Here is a 22,403-nt window from a genome sequence, read left to right on the forward strand (position 1 = left end):
TGTCACGTAACGTCACATTTACCTCAGAAAAACATATTCAGTGACCATACACTCAGTCAGCTAGAAAAATGAACTCTAGAGAGCAGCATTCTGATAAATATAGCTATGCACCATTACATATTCATTATAATTTTTAATGTTCTTCAATATTTAGTGCATGTTTTTATGACAGCCACAATTTAAATGTTTATATTCCAAAAAAACAATTGGAGTAGAAATATGATTATGTAATTCTAATCTTTATTTATTATAAAAAAGCATCAGTGAGTATAATTTAAGTGTTTGTATATAAATAAGTTAATTTTATCCTTTAATATTATAGTAATGTAGTACCAACTGACTCCCATGTGTAGTTTACAGCATTAGTTGAGAGATTCTTTTCCTCTAGAAAATTTGTCATGTACTGTATCTGATATACTACATACAAATTAATCGATATCGAATCGAAATCGTAATCGAATCGAATCGCAAGCATGTGAATAGAAATCGAATCGAATCGTGAAAATTGTGTCAATACCCAGCCCTATTGAAGAGACTGAATTGTTGTAAACACAGAACAAGACGCAACTGACAAATGCTTTGACTGTCATAGGAAAAACCTTTAACTGTTAAAAGGACAAGATATTGCAGCGGACATTTAAACATATTTTTTATTACGATTATAGGACTGACCTGAAAGAAAATGCTAAATCTGAATGCAGGTAATACTTTCTTACAATACTCTTCTACATAATACAGTAAGTGTCAATAAACAATATAAATTGAGAACATACAGTTTACGTTGCTAAGAGTGGTTGCTAAGGGTGTTGTGTAGTGATACACAGAACCGTTGGGTGAAGCGGTTATAGCCGTGTTTTATTGTGAATAAAACACAACTATTGACCAATCAGAATCAAGGACAAGAACTAACCGTTTTATAAAGTGAATTTATAACAGCTAAGGGGTTTTTAGAACAACGCCCCTTAACTGTTATAAATTATCTGTAAACCATGGCTTCTTTGGCCTTATTGCTTTATTTTAAAACACTTAAACTTTTGATTGAGATCAATGCCTTAATAACAATGATGAAATACCTTTAAAATGGGTCTTATGGCAATCAAGGAGCTTAGCAAAGTGTCATTGGAGCATAACCAAAAAATATAACACACAATTAACTCTTGAATAATTCCAAAAGCATTTTAAATCAGAATAAATTGGCTAATAACTACAATAAAACACCTCCATTTGAAAGAAATGATTCCTGATGGCCCCAGCATTTGTGCTAAAAATAACAATGATGGCCATTACCCACAAAGGACATATATGCCATTATTAATCTTTGCACGATATTTGTCACCAAGGATCTATTGATAAATATGACTCATTAGCTTGAAAGAACAGCATATTATGCCATTAACGGCCACATTCTTCTCCTTATTACATTCTGATTGTTCACCAGTGCAGTTTGTAGTGAAGATGTGACCTCCAACTGTTCCTCAGCAATGATTCAATCTCTCAGTCTGCAAATCAATCTCCCACAATTCACCTGTGCTACAATCCCTACGCCAAGCAATTCTCATTCTCCACTCTCACTTCATCAAGAAGACAGGGGAGCAGAGTAACAGTCTCAAGAATAGTGATGGAGCTAGAGTTAATCTTCAAAAAGTCCTTAGTCAAGTTCTTTTTCAATGAGTTAAAGTATCGGCGCAATCTAAAAGACTTTTGTGAAAAATATTGCCATTGCATCAGCAATTGATGAGGGATGTAAAAAGACTCGTGAAACACGGAGCTCCACCACCGTATAAAAGCAGAAGGGAGTGGTTTGGAAGAAATAAGCCCAGTCTTTTCCAATAACACAGTGTACTGACACAATGTGACCGAGCAGGGAGAATAAAGAACCTTGGAAACAAGAGGTTCTTTCAGTGGAGTCACTCTTGGTCTGGGTTCAAATTAAATTCATATTTTTGATGTTTCCATGTAAAGGAACACCATTTATCTTACATTTTATATCGAGCTAGATCAGCCTCAAAAATAATACATTTACAATATAAAATTCATAAATTCACACACAATTCACATTTACAACATCCGATTCATAAATTCAAAACACAATTCATAAATACACAAGTAAAAGCATAAATATTTCCCCAGATGCTCACACAAATGCATCTTACCTAAAAAAATGTAAAATGTTTACACAAATATGTATATATCAAGTTTTTGAATTAATTTCCATCACACATTTATGAATGATGTTACATGTATTTATGGATTGTTGAATCTGCATTTGCAAATCGTCACACGTGCGTGGACTCCTTTGAATTTGTGTGCGGTATTTTTGAGACCTTCCTGGCAGGTTAAGATTCCTAAATATCTTTTTTTGGAGGATGTTCTGTTTAGCCAATCGCTGTGAGCTTTTAATCTAATCAAAATGCTCCTTACTGAACAGATTCAAGAAGCTCAACGCTGCGCTTGTACTGTGCACCTTGTACCTGCCAGGAAGGTCTCAAAAATACCACACACAAATTCAAAATAAAAAATAAAATAAAATAAAATAAAATAAAATAAAAAGGCTGCTAAAATATTTTGGAAACACTTTGTTTCGACAGTCCACATTAGACATTCTACTAACTATAAGTAACTTTGCAACTACATGTCAACTAACTCTCATTAGAGTATTAGTAGAATGTCTGCTAACACTTTATTTTGATGGTCTCCCAACAGATATTCTACTGACTAAAATTAACTTTGCAAGTACATGTCAACTTATTCTACTAACCTAACCTAACAGTCTACTAATACTACAATGAGAGTTAGTTGACATATAGTTGCAAATTAATGAGAGGTAGTTGCAAAGTTACTTATAGATAGTAGAATGTCTAGAGTAGACTAGAAATGCATAACCAGTATTTTGCACTGAACATTTCTGGACTGACAGGGCCAGTGAACAAGGGAAGCAATGCTCAAAAGAGACACTGCCTCCTGTTATCCACTGGTGTCGCTGTTGCACATTGTCACATAGACAAATCAGTAGTTTATTCACTATTTGATGTCGTATTTTTGTCTCCTTTGCCTCTTTGTAGAAATAGCCCATACAAAAGCCCAGCTCATACATTATATTGCATAATTTGGCTCATCCATCCATCCAAATGGTTCAGGTTAGTGGAACAGGGCTGCTGGGAGAAACCACAAACCTTACCTCAAATGCACTTTGACCAAAACACTATGCTCCCGACAGCAGAGTCACATTTCAAGCTGCCAGTGGGAGATAACTCAGTGGTATGAGTCGACTGTGATGGCATAACAGGTGAAGGCCAGTGTTGGACTCTAATTAGGTCTCCAACACCATGGAAAACTAATCAAGACAAATGCCTGGGGTCTGCGTTTCTGCTTTGCCTCTCTGAATCATTCATGGACCTATCAAAGTATTCATGAGTTGAGAATGCAACTCTGTGTCTGTCGCGGTAATGCAACGTTACGCAAATACCCCTGGTGGTCCTGCATAATTAAAAAAGCTAACATGATTTAATTATGACAATTATGAAGACTCAATAAGTGAATATGATAGTTGATGAAGTAACCTTTCCTACTTTGTATATAGTGTGTAGTGTGTACAGTATATGGAAAAATACTGTGTATTCAGTAGGTTTGGAAGGTCAGCTACCTTACAGATGAGTGCACTACCTTATTGTGCTGGTATTGCTTTCTTTAAACTTTAATACAAACTCCTACAGTCTTTTGGATATTGAGGTTAATGCCCTCAGGTATAGAGCAGCACCTCAGAGAGTGGCTGATGCTGAAATAGACTCAGGAAAATACATTTGATGAAAGAAGGGAAAAGAAAATATAGCCACTAATTTCTGCTTTACAGAGGGGATACGGAGTGTAAGGTTAAACTGTCCAGGAAAACAGGGCTTTAGACCTTTAGGCCTTTATTTACATTAAATTAATAAGAAAAAGACAGGCAAGAAAATGCACTCAAATTTTAGCTGATGTCAGCATGAAACAGACTGGGGTCAGAAAGTATTTCTAATGTTTTTAAAAGAGTCTCTTATGCTCGCTATTTATTTGCATTTATACATTTATTTAACAAAAAATATAGTAAAAACAGTTATATTGTGAAATATTATTACAGTTTAAAATAACTTATCTTTTTGAATATATTTTAAAATGTAATTTATTCCTGTAATAGCAAAACTGAATTTTCAGCATCATTACTTCAGTCTTCAGTGTCACATGATCCTTCAGAAATAATTTTAATATGCTGATTTGGTGCTCAACAAACATTTCTCTCTCTCTCTCTGTGTGTGTGTGTATATATATATATATATATATACATATACAGGGCTTGACATTAACACCTGCCAACCCGCCAAATGCGGGTAGATTTCAGCTGTGGCGGGTAAGACATCCATTCCCACTAGCCACTTTGGCGGGATGAATTAAATTTCAGCTTACAGCCAAATGATCGTTGAAGATCGTCGTATCACAAAATTACAATTCAATTAGAATTCTTTATCGATTAACTTGTTGATTAAGCTGTTAGTGAAGGCGGGATAGGTGGAATCGCGCTGAATGACACACAACAGAAGCGCTCTCTCGCATGCGCGCACTCTCTCTATCTCTCTCTCTCTCTCTGTCACATGCGCGATCAATTCTCCTTGCGCCTGAATAGTCAAATATACGCGCACACAGATGTCAAAATGTCCATCGTGTGGAGTATCTCAAGTGAATACAGTCGGTTATGGCTTAAGTTTTTTTAAATTTACTATTGTTTTTGTAATTTGCCTCTTTGTTCTTTTATATAGCCTAACAAAAATAACATAAATTTTCTCATATTAGCCTATGCTCATATTGCCCACCACTTGCCCACCTGTACATACGACCTGATATACAATGTAGTCTTGATTTGGGTGGTCAATCTGCATTTGAAAGTTTGAAAGGGTTTTAAATCTTCTAAATCAAGTAAAATGACTCAAAATCAAGTAATTTAAGCATGCCAAAGTCAACTTTAATCACATAAAATGTAATTTCCCAACAGCAAAATTGTGGCCAGTGAAAATGCTGAGTGGCTAGTAACTTTGGAAAACCACTAGCCACAGTGGCTGGTGAGCAAAAAAGTTAATGTCAAGCCCTATATATATATATATATATATATATACATACAGTATCTCACAGAAGTGAGTACACCCCTTACATTTTTGTAAATATTTTATTATATCTTTTCATTTGACAACACTGAAGAAATGACACTTTGTTACAATGTAAAGTAACGAGTGTACAGCTTGTATAACAGTGTAAATTTGATGTCCCCTTAAAATAACTCAACACACAGCCATTAATGTCTAAACCGCTGGCCACAAAAGTGAGTACACCCCTAAGTAAAAATGTCCAAATTGGGCATATATAATTTTAATTTTAATTTTAATTATTTTTTGCTGAGTAAAACAGAAGTATTCATTTCCTTTTTAAAAAAATCCAAACTTTTGAATGGTAGTGTAAATAAGCCTAAATCGTGCCCAATAAGGGAAAAAATAAAAAATAGGGTACATTTTGTTATTTGATTCCAACGTTAATCACATGTTGTAAATATTTTGTTAATGGATAGTAATATTTGTATTAATGGATAGTAATATTTCATTCAAAAATGACAATTTCTCTCATCATTTGTAATAAATTCTCTCATAATCACCCTCATGTCGCTCCAAATCCAATGAATGGAGACCAAAGCTTTTAGACACTGTGGTCACTGTTCAGAGTCACTGTGGCTTACATGCTATGTTCTAACTTTTCTAAAATATTAACTCTGTGTGAGACTTCTAATGTGCTCTGCGTGAGAAACAGACTACAATTGATTGAAACCAGCAGTGTAAATGAAGGCTGAGGGTATAGTGAACAAATTGATTCTTTTTTTCTTTTCTGAACAATCATTAATTACAAAAATTTAAAAGGAATAAATGAAAGAACGGAAATGGCTGAATACAATTCAACATTTCTTTAGATCAGAGCTATGTGCACTTAACCTAAAAACTCTGCCAGTGGAGCGCTGAATGGCAGAGGTGAGCATGATCACTGGCATATCCCAGCATGCAACGGAAAATATATGTCTACATTGTTTTGAAGGGCCAAGTGTGTGACAGAGCAGAACACAAAATTACACAGTGTTAATTCTGACAAGCTCCCTACAGTAGAGCCTAGACTTCCTCATCCAAAAACAAACAAAAAAAAAAAAACAGATAAATAAGACAAAGTAACCATCCTGTTTGGCTTTTGGCAAACATATGAGAGTTTTGTGTTTAGCGGAGGAATTGTGGGTACTCAGAGACGTTTTGTTTCTCTCTGCACCTGTTCCTTTATTTCCGTTCACCATCTCTCATGATAACACCAGTGCAAACATGGAATCCTATAATCCAACAAGAACACAGCTGCGTGATACCACAGAGAGACCAGCACTACTATTGTTTGTATGTTTGCAGCAGGTGGTGTTCATCCGACAGCCTTAAATACATGGCCAGTACTTTTTCCACCTTGACAAGACAGCAACAGCATATTGTCTTGTTTCTTCTTATAGAAGATGAGCACAATCACACCTGAGTGCTTCGCATCACCCCAGCCTCAAATCACTCGTCTGTTTAAATCCTCCTCCCACAGCACACATCTGCTGACATTTCCATGGCAAAAATATCTTCTGGGACAGGAGATATACTCAAACATTTGATGTTAGCAGTACAACTTGCGACAGCATTTGCTTTACTACTTAATTGAATAAGGGTTTTAGCACTGACTTACAAGGGAGAATTTTGGTGTGGGACTGTTTTTTTTTAAGCCTAAAGGTGAAGAGTGTAATTTCATCATTGTCATGTCATGTGATTCCCTTGCCCCTCATGTGATCAACGTTTCCTCTGTGCCTTTAGGCTTGTTCGACTTCATGCAATGCTGCACAGACCAATCGGTGGCTGACTTGAAGCAGTGGATGCCGGTAAGAAATTTAGTCAGACTTGAGACAGCGCCAACGCCACGTCACTGTGACATATGGCATCAAAGTACCGCAAGAGCGATTCGAGAGCTGAGTCAGCCAGTGCAGTTTCTCAAGAGCAGCTACAAGAGCTCTGATGACGACACAGCTGTTTCACGATTGGCCGGATTCACCGCATGACAACGATCACGGGTGTTTCGTGTTTATTACACCTTCAGTCCCACTAATGCTCAAAAATCTGTATTTTTTATAACAGCTAAGGCTCATTTTATGTAAGCACGATGTTGTATTGTGTCATATTTATCAAAATAAAACGTTAGACCCCACCACTTTGGTATAATATACAAAGTTCTGTCATGAAAGCCTAGATGCGCAGGCTAATAGGTCCTTAACTCAACCTGCTCGTAATCACATCATTCTCTATAGGACACAGATGATTGGTTACTGCTGTATCAGTAGCCAATGAGCAGGCATGCTCAACCTTCAAAAACATGAGCAGCATTTGCCTTAGCAGTGCAGCGTGCTTTCAGAAACCCCCCACCTTCCCCAGCTCCACCTGTATAGATCTGTTATGGGTAATTCATGTACGCTATATTGTGCAGCAGCAGCATGTCTTACTTGCTTACAGCAGCGTCATGTATGTATTGGCAGTAGCAAGTCCCGTACTTGCTCTGCAGCAGCAGCAGCAGCAATAAAAACAGCAGCAGCATACCAGATCTATTCCGCCAAGACCAAACATATCAACACTGTCATACCCATTACCATGCCAAACACTCTGAGAGTTGTCATGACAGAAATATGCTTGTGTTGAACTTTATTCTTGAATGAAAATGTCTCTGAAACATCTGTGTATTAGACAAATATTGCATTTATTTCACTTCAGCTGTGATAAAGTATACAAATGCAGTGCGAGCGTCACTGCGGGAAGCAGAAAGTTTCCGACTTCACGTATCCATTTTCAGCTCCTCCCCGCCTGCACGCGGCTACTCTCGCCAATCGGTTACATCCATCTGCAGCCGATGTCGAACACACCTAATCTCTCATTAGTTCATTGATTAATTGCTTAAAGGTGTATCTGGTTAGTCATTAGTCAAATCTTACCAACCTCAAACTTTAGTATGGTAGTGTATATACAAAAATGTATAAAGATCTTTAAAGTCCCCCTGTAGTCAATAATTTTATACCTTAAAACGCATCTTTGATCATCAAAATGACATATTTTTCCTGTGAAAAAAAATCTTCATGCCTTAAAATAGCTTGAATGTAACTCTACACCCTTGCCTAATTTAGTATATGCTAATCAATGAATATGCAAATTAGCACTCACTCACATAGCTCAGAGATCCACTCGCTCAACTTACTGAGGTAAATGGTGCACAATGGTTTCGCTCTTTACAACATCGGACACATAACGTTAATTAATATGATTAGCCTTTTGCTTTACTGTTATCAAACAGCTAATAATGTGCTGCTAATGTTCACACAAACCATGTTCCCGTTCGCCATGTCAGACTCAGACAGCTGCCTTCTAACAATCAGTATCCTTACAAACGCTTTGAACAACTCAGAACGTCGGTGGAGAAAGGCATATAGTTCATCATAACATTGTAAAATACTGTACATCATACACTCGCCATATTTGCTAAATCTCACGATTTTTCATATCAACAGAAAAATATACTGTGATAACCTGGCTTCTCTCGAGACTCCCCTGCTAGTTCGCTGTTAATGATATGCTAAAGCCCGCCGGCACATAGATGTGACTGGTTACAAGGTAGTTTGTGACGTTACAGACCAGCGTTTTCTTTCTTTTTTCTTTTTTTCACCGCAGTTTTAAGGAGAAAATACTCTGCAAAGGTGTTGACATATGAATTTGCACATGGTTTGTCTTGATTTTCACCACAGGGGGTCTTTAACTTCTGGAATTCTATTTGTTAAGCCGGACATGTTGTGCCGATGAAATAAACAGCAATATTTGAAAGTGACACCAGGCCAGAATGTTCTGGAACACAGTCTGTGGAAAGTAAGACAAGACAAGACAAAAAAAAAAGAACACTTCAACTTTAATACTATTAGTAACAAAATGGGAAGATAGTGTACTATCATCATAGTAGACTTTTACTCAGTGGCCCTTGAAGATTTTAATTTTTTTGGCAGAAATCCAATTTCATGATCTCTAGAGCACCATGGCTGGGCTGAGGGACACTGTCTGACCTTTAAATCTTGAGGAGAGAGAGGGATGGGACCAAGATCATTATCTATCTTCTGAGTGCAGTGTGTTTTCCCTGGCTGACCTGTAGAATGACACTGACCTCAACTACTAATGGCTGACCACCAACTTCACCTTGTTTTGCCCTTTAGATGTACGATTACTTTTATCACACGCCCCCTACAACCTTTCAGAAGCTGTAACCCTTACTGTACAATCAAAACCCAATGCACAACTTTGCTATGAGTCTTAGCTTTTACTGTTCTGTATCAATGGTCATCTTGTGTAGCCAGATACCAATGGAAGCTGTTTTCTGTATTTTCAGGCATATAATTTATAGAATATATGTTACTCAGCAACAAGGACAAATTCATTGCACAAAGCTGAAGCAGCGTGTTAAAAGCTTACTGATATCCATAAAAAAAGATTTTACATGTAGTGCTTGAGCATGGTTTGGAAATGTATTTGCCGGGCTGGTGCACTCTGCGGAAGCAGGGAGCCATGTATCATCCCAGGCTTATGAGTTCAGACCTGCCGTTCCAGGACTAATGTAAGAGGAAATCCCAGCTGACAGTGCAGGATTGTTCCTCTCATTCACAATGAAAGCAATGGCACAGACTATCAAATCCAACAATTTAGCCTGGTTTCAACACAAGATGAATCAGAACTATTAAAAGAACAGTTCACCCAAAATGAAATCATTTGCTCACTTTTATGTTGATCAAAACCTGTATGACTTTCTTTCTTCTTTCTTCTTTGACTACATTATAAATGTAGCCAAATGCTCTTTTCTATGCCATTAATAATATAATGAATAGGGGCTGGAGCTTTTAAAGATGCAAAAGCACCTTTAACCTATAATAAAAGTGGTCCACATTACTTGTTTATCACTCTGTGTGGAAAAACAAACAAACAAAGAAGTCTGTATTTATTAAAAATTTTGATGCCCTTGATCTCTTTGGCAAATTCATGCGAGTTCATGAGAGAAACAACTGTCTAAATTGGGAACAAATCATTCTTTTAACTTGGGTTTTTTCTGTCAGACCCTACGCTGGTGCAGTGGGTCCTGGGTTCCTCCTGGTGCACGACAATGCCTGGCCTCATGTGGCGAGAGTATGCAGGCAGTTCCTGGAGGATGAAGGAATTTATACCATTGAATGGCCCCCACACTCGCCTGACCTAAATCCAGTAGAACACCTCTGGGACATTATGACTACACTGCTGTAGATTTTCACTCAATAACGACAGCTGTGTATGAGAAACAGATTATTATGTAGTCATGTGACTATCACATGACTTCAAACCACTTGGAATACAGCACACAAGTCATTTGGACTACATTTACGATGCCTTTGGAAACTTCAATCACCATTTAATAACAATTCCATGTAACTGAATGAAAAAGAGAGACTCACAAACCAATGAACTGTTCCTTTAAATATCAACAATAATGTTGCCTCTGTGTGCAAATTGAAAATATATTCTAGAACACAAATTATTTGTGATGCCTATGAGAATATTCTCACACACAGAGATCATAGTCTGCTTGAGGAGAAACTGTGTGAGATGGTCTACAGTGAGTGTTGATCTGGACAGCTGGAGGAGTTTATCTGTCAGAGCAGAGATCAAAGAGTCTGGATGAACTGACTCCAGATCAGTGGGCAGAGCTGTAGTGAATCTGAGAAAATAATGTCATCCATTATGCATGCAGGGAACACAGGCAGCACTGGGTCTGGTTGTATGACCTGTGAAGAAACTCTGGCCTTCTGTCTGTACAGTGCATTGCTCGGTCACATCTCGCTAAAGTACAATACCCAGAACTCTGAACTACATATCCCAACACCTTTACAAAACTATTAGAGAAATGTGACCGATGACTGTATGATGACCTGTGAGGTTCCTCTGCATCCTTTACTGCCCACACCTTCATGGCTTCAATACAATGAACCACCGGACTGTATCAACAAGCACATAAAACATGTGTACACAGCCGCTCATATTAATACTATTACTCAACAAGGACACATTAAATTGATCAAAAACGACAGCAACTATGGACTATGTATGGCTCACTCAGGGCAGGATCTATGCTAATAGGGCAGACTGTTACCAGTCACGGGCTGGGCTTGTCACTACTGTGACGTCACAGTAGGGGGAAATCTGGAACAGCGTATTTCCAGACACTGCTTCTGATTAATGGGGATTATATAAGAAGGTGTGGAAGGATATTTACCATTATAGGCTGGTTGTTTACACACACTGTGGACACACATCAGTGTGCAAACACCATGTAAAAGTAAATTTTGCATAATAAGTCCCCTTTAATGGCTTAGTAAATCTGTATTCCAGGTTTAAAGGTGCAGTATATAATACTGACAGCTAGTGGTTGAAATGGGTACTGCAGTCCAAATTCAAAATATTAGAGAGAGTTGTTTCTTCCGTCCCCTCCTCCTCAGACTCGACGCTCACGCTGGATGCCAGTTTGAGAACTTGCAACAGGAACAAGCTCAATTGACAATGGAACGCGACGAGCCTTACACAGTAAGTTGATGAGTTGATTTATTTGCGTTTTATGCCTCTGGACTTTTCAGATGGATGCCGAGGCTTTTCAGGTTGATTAGAATCTGCAGTCTCTAACCTAGTTCGTTTGTTGGCATCCCTGGCTACAATATACAGTGTTTTTCACCAACTGGCAACACGGGGTGCCAAAATACAATTGGGTAAATTGCAGAGGGTGGGATCACACAGACCAAAACAAAAACAGACATTCCAACACGGAACGCACAATTCAAAGTAGAATAACTGGCTTAAGCTTTGTTTTTCTGAGAAACAAGTATGTGAACTTAGCATGTTTGCTAAATCTCTGCCAACATATAATGGTATTTTTGTGCTTTAGTACAGTCAAAAAAATTACATACAGCACCTTTAAAGCTACAATATGTAGATTTTTCGCCGCTAGAGTTCGCCTATTCAAAACAAAGGCGTAGCTTGAAAGGCCGAGTTTGAACTTGGAATTTTGGGAGATGTCGTCTTCACCTCACAGCTGGTGGAAAAGAATCACGATGAAACTCAGGCAGAAATCATGTTCATGGATGAGATTATTAAAGTTACTGTAGTATGAAGCAGCGCAGGGTCGAGTGCTGTTGGAGCGAATCGAGGCCGCTGGAGCGATTGCTATTTGGAGACGATCGCGACACACCCCTCGACAGCAGAGGAACTTTTATTATGCCGCAGTCGCCGCTTCCGCTTCTTCCGGTCAAGCGCATGAGGTAACGCAGCGCTGTTGATCATATTAGATACATTTGAATGTGTTGCTGCCGAGCGAATGCTGTGAGACACTTGTTGCACACTGCAGTAAGACAGATCAATATTAGAAAATCATATTAATAAATGCTGGATGGCTTGTGCTGATAAATGACATGAAATTAATTTTAAAATGTATTGTATGATGGAGAAAATGCTGTATTACTTAGCTACTTGACAAAATAGTGTTTTTCTTTGGGGCATGGTAAAAGCATGGTACTCTCGGAAAATCAAGAAAACTAGATTTAAACAATAAGACTAAAGGTGTTGAGCTATATAACAATAATTTGTTTTCTGTCTATAAATGTAACCAAACAGTTGTTCCCTTGTCTAATAAAACATTTAATATATTAAAGCATCTTTAGTTTTTCCATGGTTACTACAAAATAAAACCCGAAACCGAGGGTAACGCGGATATGACGCCATTGACAGGCAACTCCCGGACACGTCCCGTGTGCTTGTATCCTTGTAAAATATATAACACTGGCCTAGTGGTTTTTGGATATTTTACTGCAAAAATCTTACATATTGTGCTTTTAATATGAAATTCCTTCAGATAATCTTATATAACAAATCTCATTTTTCATTCATTTCAGTGCAAAGCACCATAAAACTGCTGACAAATATTGAAATATCAGGCCACTGGGACTCTTCTTCCATTATTTTATCTCCTTCTAGTTCTATTATTATCTAAAGTTATCTGAAGTTTATAAACTATTAATGTTCAGTCTGATGAATAATGCAAAGAAACAGTGAAGTGAAGTGAAGTTCCATCATAAGGAGGGATGGACTGCACATCATGACTTATACTTACACGTTTTCCGAGCAGAGTCCTCTACGAATAGAGAGGAGATGTCCTCGTCCACACCCGCCTCATTACGAGCGATGCAGGTATAGGCGCCGGTGTCTTCGAAATGGACATTACTGATGTGCACCTCACTCCCGTTAGCTGGAGAGAAAAATAAGACTGAGTTGAACTTTTCCTCCATCACCTCCTCTAAATCACTTGTGAAAGAAACAGCTCCATTTATGTAAGTTCCTCTAATGGGATCATTGAAACATTTATAGCGTTCTCAAGTTGTCATGTTAGCTTTAGCTGACTTTGGAGGATGTTTTTTGATGAGAGGCCCCACAGGGGGGATTGTAGGATTGAGTAAAGATCTAGATCTAGATTATGACAAACACGTCAATCACTGCAACAGTGCAACCAGCAGGCATTACGGCTATATAAAGCTTCTTCAGAATGACAAGATCAACGTCTCCTTGTGTAAAGATATGGGCACATTTTTTTCAATGTAAAATCAGCTAGTGTAAAGGCTTTTGGTAAGAACAGAGGACTGTGCTGACATCAGGGTTGGGAATTCTCTGAATTCTAATTCAGAACTGGTTGCATTTATAATAAAATGTTCTGTTAATGGTTCTCACATGTACATTCTTCTGTTGATGCAGTAAGAATCAGAGATGGGCAGTATTTTAATTAAATGTATTTAAAATACGTATTTAATTACTTTTGAGTATTTTGTAATTTGTATTTTCCTTAACAAAGAAAAAATCAAATGTAATTTGTAATTAAATACTTTGAGAGAAAGTATTTTGTATTTAAAATACTTAAAATACATTCAAATATATTATTTTATTCTCGCATACAATAACTTTCATCACCAGGCTTAAAGGTAGGGTAGGTCATTTTTGGAGGGGCTAGCAATAGCGAGCTAGCTTTGAAAGCATAAGAATCCCACCCTCCCTTCAGAGCTTCTCCAAAGCCACGCCTCCTCCAAAACACATGAACACACACAGCAAGAAGAAAAAGCATCATGAGAGACTGCGTTAAACTATCTCATGGCTCAAAGCGCATAACATTACAATAATAATGAACATAAACAACTTAAAGAGCACTGACCTGTAGCATCTGACTGCTGCAGATTCATTTCAGCGTTGATAGTGTTGCCAATGAAATGCATAAATTCGAGTCACGAACCACTCCGAGTATAATGTCACGGGTTGCCATCTCTTAATTACTGTAGTTATGGCATGAACACAGCATAAGCTCGCTGTTTTGGTTCAGGAGGAACTATAACGGTGCATTCACATGGGGCATCGGTGTCATTGCTTGATGGAGGGCGTGTCTGAAGGTTGGTGCTGACGTGACCGTCATAGTGACAGCAGCCAATCACATTACTTTCCGGTGTTGCATGAATACAATTGGCTAGCGTCTGCGATAGGGTATTTGCATAAGGTGAACTGACTGGCTGACGCTTGTGTTGGCACAATTCAGTTTGGCAACGCATGACATTATCCATTCAAAGCGTTAACGCCGACGGCCTGTGTAAATGCACCGTAAAAGGCAGCTGCTGTTTCGGGTTGCTGAGCTCGTGATTGACATCTGTCTTACTTTGCATAGCAAGGTCAGAAGCAGTTAAAGAAGCTGCTTTTATGCTCAGTCAAACTGCTTCAAGGTAAAGTATCTAGTAAAATATACTATCAGATATTATTCACTGAATGTCATTATAGGACAGATGATTAATACAAATGGCTAGAACTTGTGAACTGACTTGCTAGCTAAAGCATGACGTGCACTGTCTAGTGATGTGCGGATCACAGTTATATCCGTGGACGTTGCAGATAATCCACGGATGGGTAGGTCAAGTAATAAAAAATGACTTTCTTAATTAAATTAATGTAACCGTAAGTATATTCGGTCTGTGCGTTCGTTCTTAAAGTGACAGCAGCCTAATAAACCTGCTGCTGTCTGTCATTAATGTTAATCAAGCAACAAAAGAAAAAGACAAAATCACTCACTGCTTCTGAGTGAATAACTTTAGTATCTTTATAAGGATCATCAATCTATATTTAATTGTTACAGTGAGGACTGTGCATTGTTTTTACATGATTATTCAATTTCTGTATAATTTCTTACTTTAATGCTACAGTTAAATAGTTGTTAGTGCTTTTTGAATGCTTTGGCTAAACATAGCAACTGAGAGCAACAAATTTTGTTTTTCAAATTACAAATTACTTTTATTTTTTTAATAAAATACATTTTATTACAGCAGTATTTTGTATTTTATTTAAATACATTTGATGAGTAAGTATTTGTAATTTGTAAATAAATACTTTTTGATGTATTTGTGCCCATCTCTGGTAAGAATACTATATTAAAATACTCTTCCACTACTTATTCAGCACCACATTAACTGCTAATGAATCTATAAAGTCAAACAGATGAGTGATTATGGAATGAAAAGCCACTTTCCCACCGTCGCGCTGAACAGTTCTAAGAACATTAAGGAACAGTTTCAGTTATATTTCAACTTGAGTTTTGTTCGGCATGGCACGATTACAAACCGTTCTCGGCCCGGAATTCTCAGCATGTCCCACTCATGATTGGTCGCTTGTCTGTTGCCTGGCTAACAGTTTCTCTGTAGCTGGCTAAGCGTGCTTTTTAAGTGAAGTAAACACAAGTTAATAGTAAAAAATAAATACCTGATCATCTTCCACAATGCAGTCGCTATTTACATCTCATACCATCTGTAAACTCTTGCCTTAACAAGGCAACGACTGACATATTTGTATTACATTCCAAAGAGCTCTGTTATCAGCCCCACAGTGGAAAATGGAACCATATCCGTACCGGTTGGGCTGGATCGGCACGGAATGGCACAGTTAAGCAATGAGAACAGTTTGACTCGATGGTGGAAAAGCGGCTAATGACTCTTGTGAGATTATTATCTCACAGTTTGGCAGTGAAATTGCATTTTTCCCCCAAATATTATTCCTTAAAAGCACTAAAAGATTCTTTAAATTAAAGGAACCATTTGGTGTAATTCTTTACGATTCACATCCATAATTGTCATATACATTCCAACTGTTTAAATGCTTGTATCCTTAAAGGTGAAATGTGTCATTTCTGTGCCATTTGCAGCATTACAATCATAAATCATAAAAAGAATCAGAAATGCCCAATGACTATATGTTTGTACCCTGAAGTGTGAGTTGTTTGGAGAGTTTTGTGGTGATGTCCATGCCATTCTTCAGCCAAGAGAGTTGTGGATCGGGGATGCCCTCAGCGTAGCACCGCAGACTGGCTGTGACCCCCGGCTCGCGTGCCTGGCTCTCTGGGTACACCCGGATAACAGGGGGCACTATGAAAAAAAACACATTGGAAAGGACAAAGTGTAAGCCAAGATATTGAATGAATGAACAAACAACATCATGGGCTGCATTTCCCAAAAGCATTGTGAGCCAAGTTGATTGTAGAGACCATTGGTTGCAATGGTTTTATGATCTACTTAGGTTTACAATGCTTTTGGGAAACGCAGCCCTGGATGGTCAGAATGATAAAATAAAATGTTTTTTATTCTACTAGAAAAGGCTTTTAAATATCCTGTATTCTATAAAATCATCACAGAAACTCAAATGAGCTTGAGACGACTGCCAAACTGTAATTGATTATTTTTCATTGCTAATAATATTATTTCCTTTATTTAACCAGTTTACTTTATTTAGAGCTCTGAGAGGAAATGGGAGAAATGAGAGGAAATGTTTGGACAGCGGTGGCGAGGGCACAATTTTGTGGCACGCAAGGGGGTTGATTTAATGAAATGCTTTGCTTCAAGGCATAGGGAGTTGAATCTGAGCCTTAAGCTCCCTGGGACTCACACTATTTACTGTGGAGTTCAACTCGTGATTGAAAAGCAGAAATCATTTAGTGTAAAAATCGCAAGCTCAGGCCCTTGTGGTGTTCCAAGATCAGCTCATTGGTAATGAGCAGATTATGATAATCAGTAAACCGTGTGAAAACAAAGCCATGCATGAAGGAAATGCAGGAAAGCATATCTAGAGTGTAATACTGAGTTTGAGAAAGAAGGAGCAAAATCTCTAGTATCATTTTAAAAGCACAAGTTTAGAAATCAATATTTTACCCTATTTAAATATTAATATTATAAGATAAGTGCTGCTTTTCCATTTAAAAAAGTACCATAAAAGAGGTTGAAATGATTCAAAGCACTCTGAAGCCATTAAAGTAGATTTGTGTGAGAAACAAACCAAAATTTAAGGCTCCGTTTACACTAGTGCGTTTCGTTTTAAAACGCATAACCTTTCCTACAGTTACGTCTGTCGTTTACACAACTTCGGCATTTTCGACCCCTGAAAATGGAGACTTTCGAAAACACTCCGAACCCTGTTTTAGTTTGAAAACGCCGGGATTGCGTTTCAGTATAAACGGACCAAATTGGAGACTTTTGAAAACGATGGTGTGGCTGCCCACGTTCGCTCTGCGTATCCTTGACGACGGTGTAAACAATAACATGGAGACTGAACTGCAATATTTGCTGGCTTTGTTGTCATTTTTAGCAGCCATTGTGCCCTTAAACTCGGCATTTTTTAATACTGCAGCTGCCTACATGAGCAAAAGGCAACTGTTTACATTTGTACGCACATGCCCAGTTTGCATGAACGGTCATGTGACATGCGTTTTTGGTCGGGTAGTATAGATAGAGATCGTTTCTTAAATGCTGTGGAAACACCAGTGTAGACGAGGATTGTTTTCATTTTAAAACGCCGTTAAATGGGGCCTGAACTGCAATCTTTGCTGAAATGAACGAAAAAAATGGATGGATGTGTGTCTACGCCAGTTTTACAGCTTGACAGATCGGGTTTCATTTCACTTTTATTATATGGAAAATAACCAGGACAATCTTCAAAAACCCTCATTTTAAAAAGAAGAAGAAAAAACAAACAAAAAAAAAACAGCATACATGAGACGCTTCCTTGAATCCAACGGTCTTTCTTGGATGCCAGTTGAATACTTGATTCTGACTGGTGATTAAGCAAATGTGAATATGCTTGTATATTTAATATGTTCATTATATGGAAAAAATACCTGGGATAATCTTCAAAAACTCTCAAATTTTGAAAACAAAACAAAATAAAACAACAACAACAGCATAAAAGTTTGGGAAAATTTTTTGGGTGAATTATCCCTTTATTTATTTATTTAAATTTAAATTATTTTATTTATTAATTTAAATTATAGCTGGAGAAATACATTAGAAAAAACCAAGAGGCAGAATTTTGGTTAAATGAGCTATAACATAACCAGCACTCTCTTGTTCTTTTTCTTTACTAAGCTTAACCTAGAAATGATATAAAATACCTACGAATGACTTTTCTTTCTCTCTCTCTCTCTGTGTGCACCTGTATCTGTCTTTGTGTCTATTTTATTACCTGGGGATCGACTTGAGATTGTCCCCTGTGTGAAACACATCAAAGCTGACAGCTCTATCACAAAATTCTCATGGCCCCTCGTCTCCTCCAATCTCCCTCCTTTTATTCCTCTGCCCTCCTTTTCTTTGTTTTCCTCAGTGTTGTTGATTTTCTGTGAGAATAAGCAAGTGCTTTGGCTCGGCAGCGTGTAAGTCCGCCATCACTGGACCGGATAAATTCTCTGTGTGTATTTGTTCCTCCGTGAAATTGAGAGTCAGATTTATTAGTTTATGTTTGTCTTTGTCTCTCTTGGTGTGCGGACGTGTCCATTACATGCGGCACAGAGAATTGTGTGTTTTTCTAGTGCTTTTGTATGTGCGTCGGTGCTGATGAGCTTTCAAAGTCCTCGATTAGAGTTTCCTCTCCATTTCACCATCTGTGAGACTCAGCAGGTCTCTGTGAACCTGTCTGAACCCTTTCATTTTCCCAGCTAACACTGCCCTTAAACAAATAATGAAAAATGACACCCACTCACACAATGTATACATTCATCACAGTCGAGATGGTTATTAATATTTTAGTTTTTTTGCCTGTTTTATTAACCTTGGTTAACCATCAAGCGAAACCCTGCATTGAAAATAAAGCAACAACATTATATCGTCATTATTGTAAATAAAAAAGGCGGTAAGGACAACAATTTAAAGTCGTAAGGTTAGCCTTCGTTTACGTGTGCCGTGTAGGAAATTAATTACAAATGGTTCATCTGCCATAGAGAAATATAAATGCTTTAGCTTAAGTTAAACTACACATATGCAATAATAATTAAAAAAAAAAATCAGCAAAATGACTGTGGACTTATTGAAGAAAAAAGATAAAGAAAAGACCAAGCAATATTCCATTGCTCTTGGTCATCAGGAAGCATAATTAGGTAAAGGGGAGCACTAGTGCCCTTGTGGCTGAAAACACAAAAAGGGAGAACATGTGTCACATCCCTTAATTAATTTCTCATTTCCTCCCATCTCTGACCACGATTAATTGCTAGGCAACAACTCTGGAGGCGTTCAATTGTTTTTCATTCAATTAAATTGTGATGGTATCATTTAGTGCCATTTGATTGCTGTGTGTTTCATGTGTCAATGAGAAATAGCAAGGGAAAAGGTGGCAGGAGACCAAGGAATGGTGAAAAACTTACATTTCAGCCTTACAGAACAAGAAAGATGCAAAAAGACACTTTTGCCCATCATAAAAAAACATGGAAGTATGCAAAATAAAGCAATTTTAAATTTAAAACTTTAAATCTCTCAAATATCTTTTAATCTAAAATAAATTTATTTCATTATTTATTATGCATAAATCTGCATTACAAACTCTAATTAATACAAGTAGAAATATAATAATTAGTATTATTTTATTATTATGCATAAATCTGCATTACATGCTGTAAATAATTAATTACTATAATTATTATAAATAAAAATAGCTGAAACATAATAAAATTGAATATTTTATTATTCATTTTTTTTATTTTTTAGAAATATAGAATGTGTATAGTTTTTTTTAAATGCATTTCATTTGATTTACTATTCATTGCAAAAACAAAAAAACAAAAACAAAAACAAAAACAAAACAAACAAACAAACAAACAAAAAAAACAGATATAAAGGCTCATTTATAACAAGAGCCAGGGCCCTGAACCGGTTCAAGGAATGAAAACAAAAACCGGAAATGAAATTTTAATAGGAACACAGAAATGAAAACTAAACCAAATTTAAACATTCTAAAAAAAGAAACACTATTTGAAATTACTATTAGCCAGTTAATAACGTTATTTTACTGTTCTGTTTAATATTTTAATTTGGCAGTCAAACAATCAGGAATTCAAATAGTATGGCCTATGCAAATGTGATGTTGACGCATACAACGTGAGTTAAATGCCCACGCTCAGTTGTCAAGTCATCCTTTGCAAGTCGCAAGGCAATGTGCCACATTAGCTGCTGGATCTCAGGAGTTTATCCGAGGATATGTCACAATGGCAAGTTAAATCCAGCATGGTGTATTTTGAAATCAGCAAAAATTGCAGGTTAGAGTAAAACCTCTACTATTCAGTAAATAATATATATATATATATATATATATATATATATATATATATATATATTAAATGATTAAATATGTTGACAGTACGTATTGTGGCTTTATGTATGGTCAGTCACTTGTGTGTGTCTTTATATTATTAACATTTTCCCAAAATCAAGCTCAAATGGAGTTACGTTTTTCACCAGCGAATGTCAGAGGTTTGTGTTCTGTCTGTCATTAAGGCCGCATCTGAGGCAGTAAGTGCATCGCATTAGTGTTGTCAAAAGTACCGACTTTGGTACCAAGTCAGTACTGAAATTTTAAAAATGTGACGCTTTGAGCGCTGTTGAGTGGATTCGTAAACACTTCTGATTGCTTTCAAATGCTCCCACTCCTGTTTTCAAAACGCTTTCAAATTCAAACACTTCCGTGTGCTTTTAAATGCTCCTGTGCGTTGATCATTGTAGCCAATCACACACATATATGTTGAGGGAGTGAACACAATGGCCAATCAGAGGTGTTTACAAATCCGCTCAACAGCGCTCAAAACGTCACATTTTTAACATTTCAGTACTGACTTGGTATTGAAGTCAGTACTTTTGACAACACTACATTGCATTATTTTATTTTTTTTATCAACAGTTTACAAAGTTTTTTTGTATTGGCTATGAGTAGACAGCAAATACCAGACTAAGACACTCTTCTGTGCTCCTCAAAACATTAGTCTTACACACATCGTCTTTTGAATAAAAAAAATGCTATACTTATTTAAAGAACCAGATTTTTATTTACCCTTGCATTGCAAACAAGCAGAGACAGTATCCAAAATGCGTGCAGGACTTCATTTATGATTGAGGCAGGTGGAGCTACTGTATGTATGAGGTTTTGCCTACAGTTTGAGGGTCCACTGGAGTTACAAGGTTTAGTAACAAGCGCTATAGTATGATGTTCTGTCGTCAGTTTTGTCGCCTGTCGCTTTAAATGCTCGAATGGATTCTGATTGGCTGTCATTATTTTTATTGTTCATCAGCTGGAAAAAATTATTCTGAAAGTGATTCCAACAATATCGTTTCTCTGTGACCTGATCGTTATAGTTGTGGAGTGAACTCTGCTATTCTTTTATATTTATTTTAAGAACTATATCTTTATAATTATTTTAATAATTATTGTCCTTAGTCTTAAGTCTTTCTCCAATAAAACTTCATCAACATATTTCAGCTATTACATTTGACATGTGAGATGATAATGTTGTCAAGTACTCACTATCACTGTGTTTGCCATGAACATATACAATGCATAAGCTACTGTACAGTACAGTGCATATTTGATTTTGGATTAAACTCATGCACTCTCGAATATTTGATTCTGATTGGTCATCATTCAAGTGAATATGCTTGTATATTACATACCATTAACCTGCAGGATGTGTGTTTGGAAAAGCTGCTCGTAGCCGTCTGCATGGCAGGTGTAGTTGCCCATATGCGTAGTGGTCACCTTGGTAATGTACAGTGATCCATCATCTCCGAAATCCTGTTAAAAATACACAAAACTACCATCACCGTGACCTTAAAGAGTGAGAGATTACGACACACAAGTGCAAACAACAACCCACAGCTTGAATTGCCAGAGTGAACTCCTATAATCAACATTAGC

At 37.2% G+C, this 22,403-nt stretch overlaps 1 protein-coding gene across 4 annotated transcripts in view; it reads right to left on the bottom strand.

Annotated features, from left to right (window-relative positions):
- fstl5 (follistatin-like 5) overlaps positions 1-22,403 on the bottom strand; it is a 158,495-nt gene that overhangs the window by 24,601 nt on the left and 111,491 nt on the right. For all 4 annotated transcript variants that reach the window (XM_051860491.1, XM_051860492.1, XM_051860493.1 and 1 more), the window contains exons 8-10: positions 22,160-22,280; positions 16,448-16,609; positions 13,282-13,416 (exon numbers count right to left, since the gene is read on the bottom strand). In XM_051860491.1, the coding sequence (XP_051716451.1) occupies positions 13,282-13,416; positions 16,448-16,609; positions 22,160-22,280 (418 nt within the window). The remainder of the gene's footprint in view (positions 1-13,281; positions 13,417-16,447; positions 16,610-22,159; positions 22,281-22,403) is intronic.

The sequence above is a fragment of the Ctenopharyngodon idella genome, chromosome 14, assembly GCF_019924925.1.
Source record: "Ctenopharyngodon idella isolate HZGC_01 chromosome 14, HZGC01, whole genome shotgun sequence".
In the NCBI taxonomy this organism is placed as follows: Eukaryota; Metazoa; Chordata; class Actinopteri; order Cypriniformes; family Xenocyprididae; genus Ctenopharyngodon; species Ctenopharyngodon idella.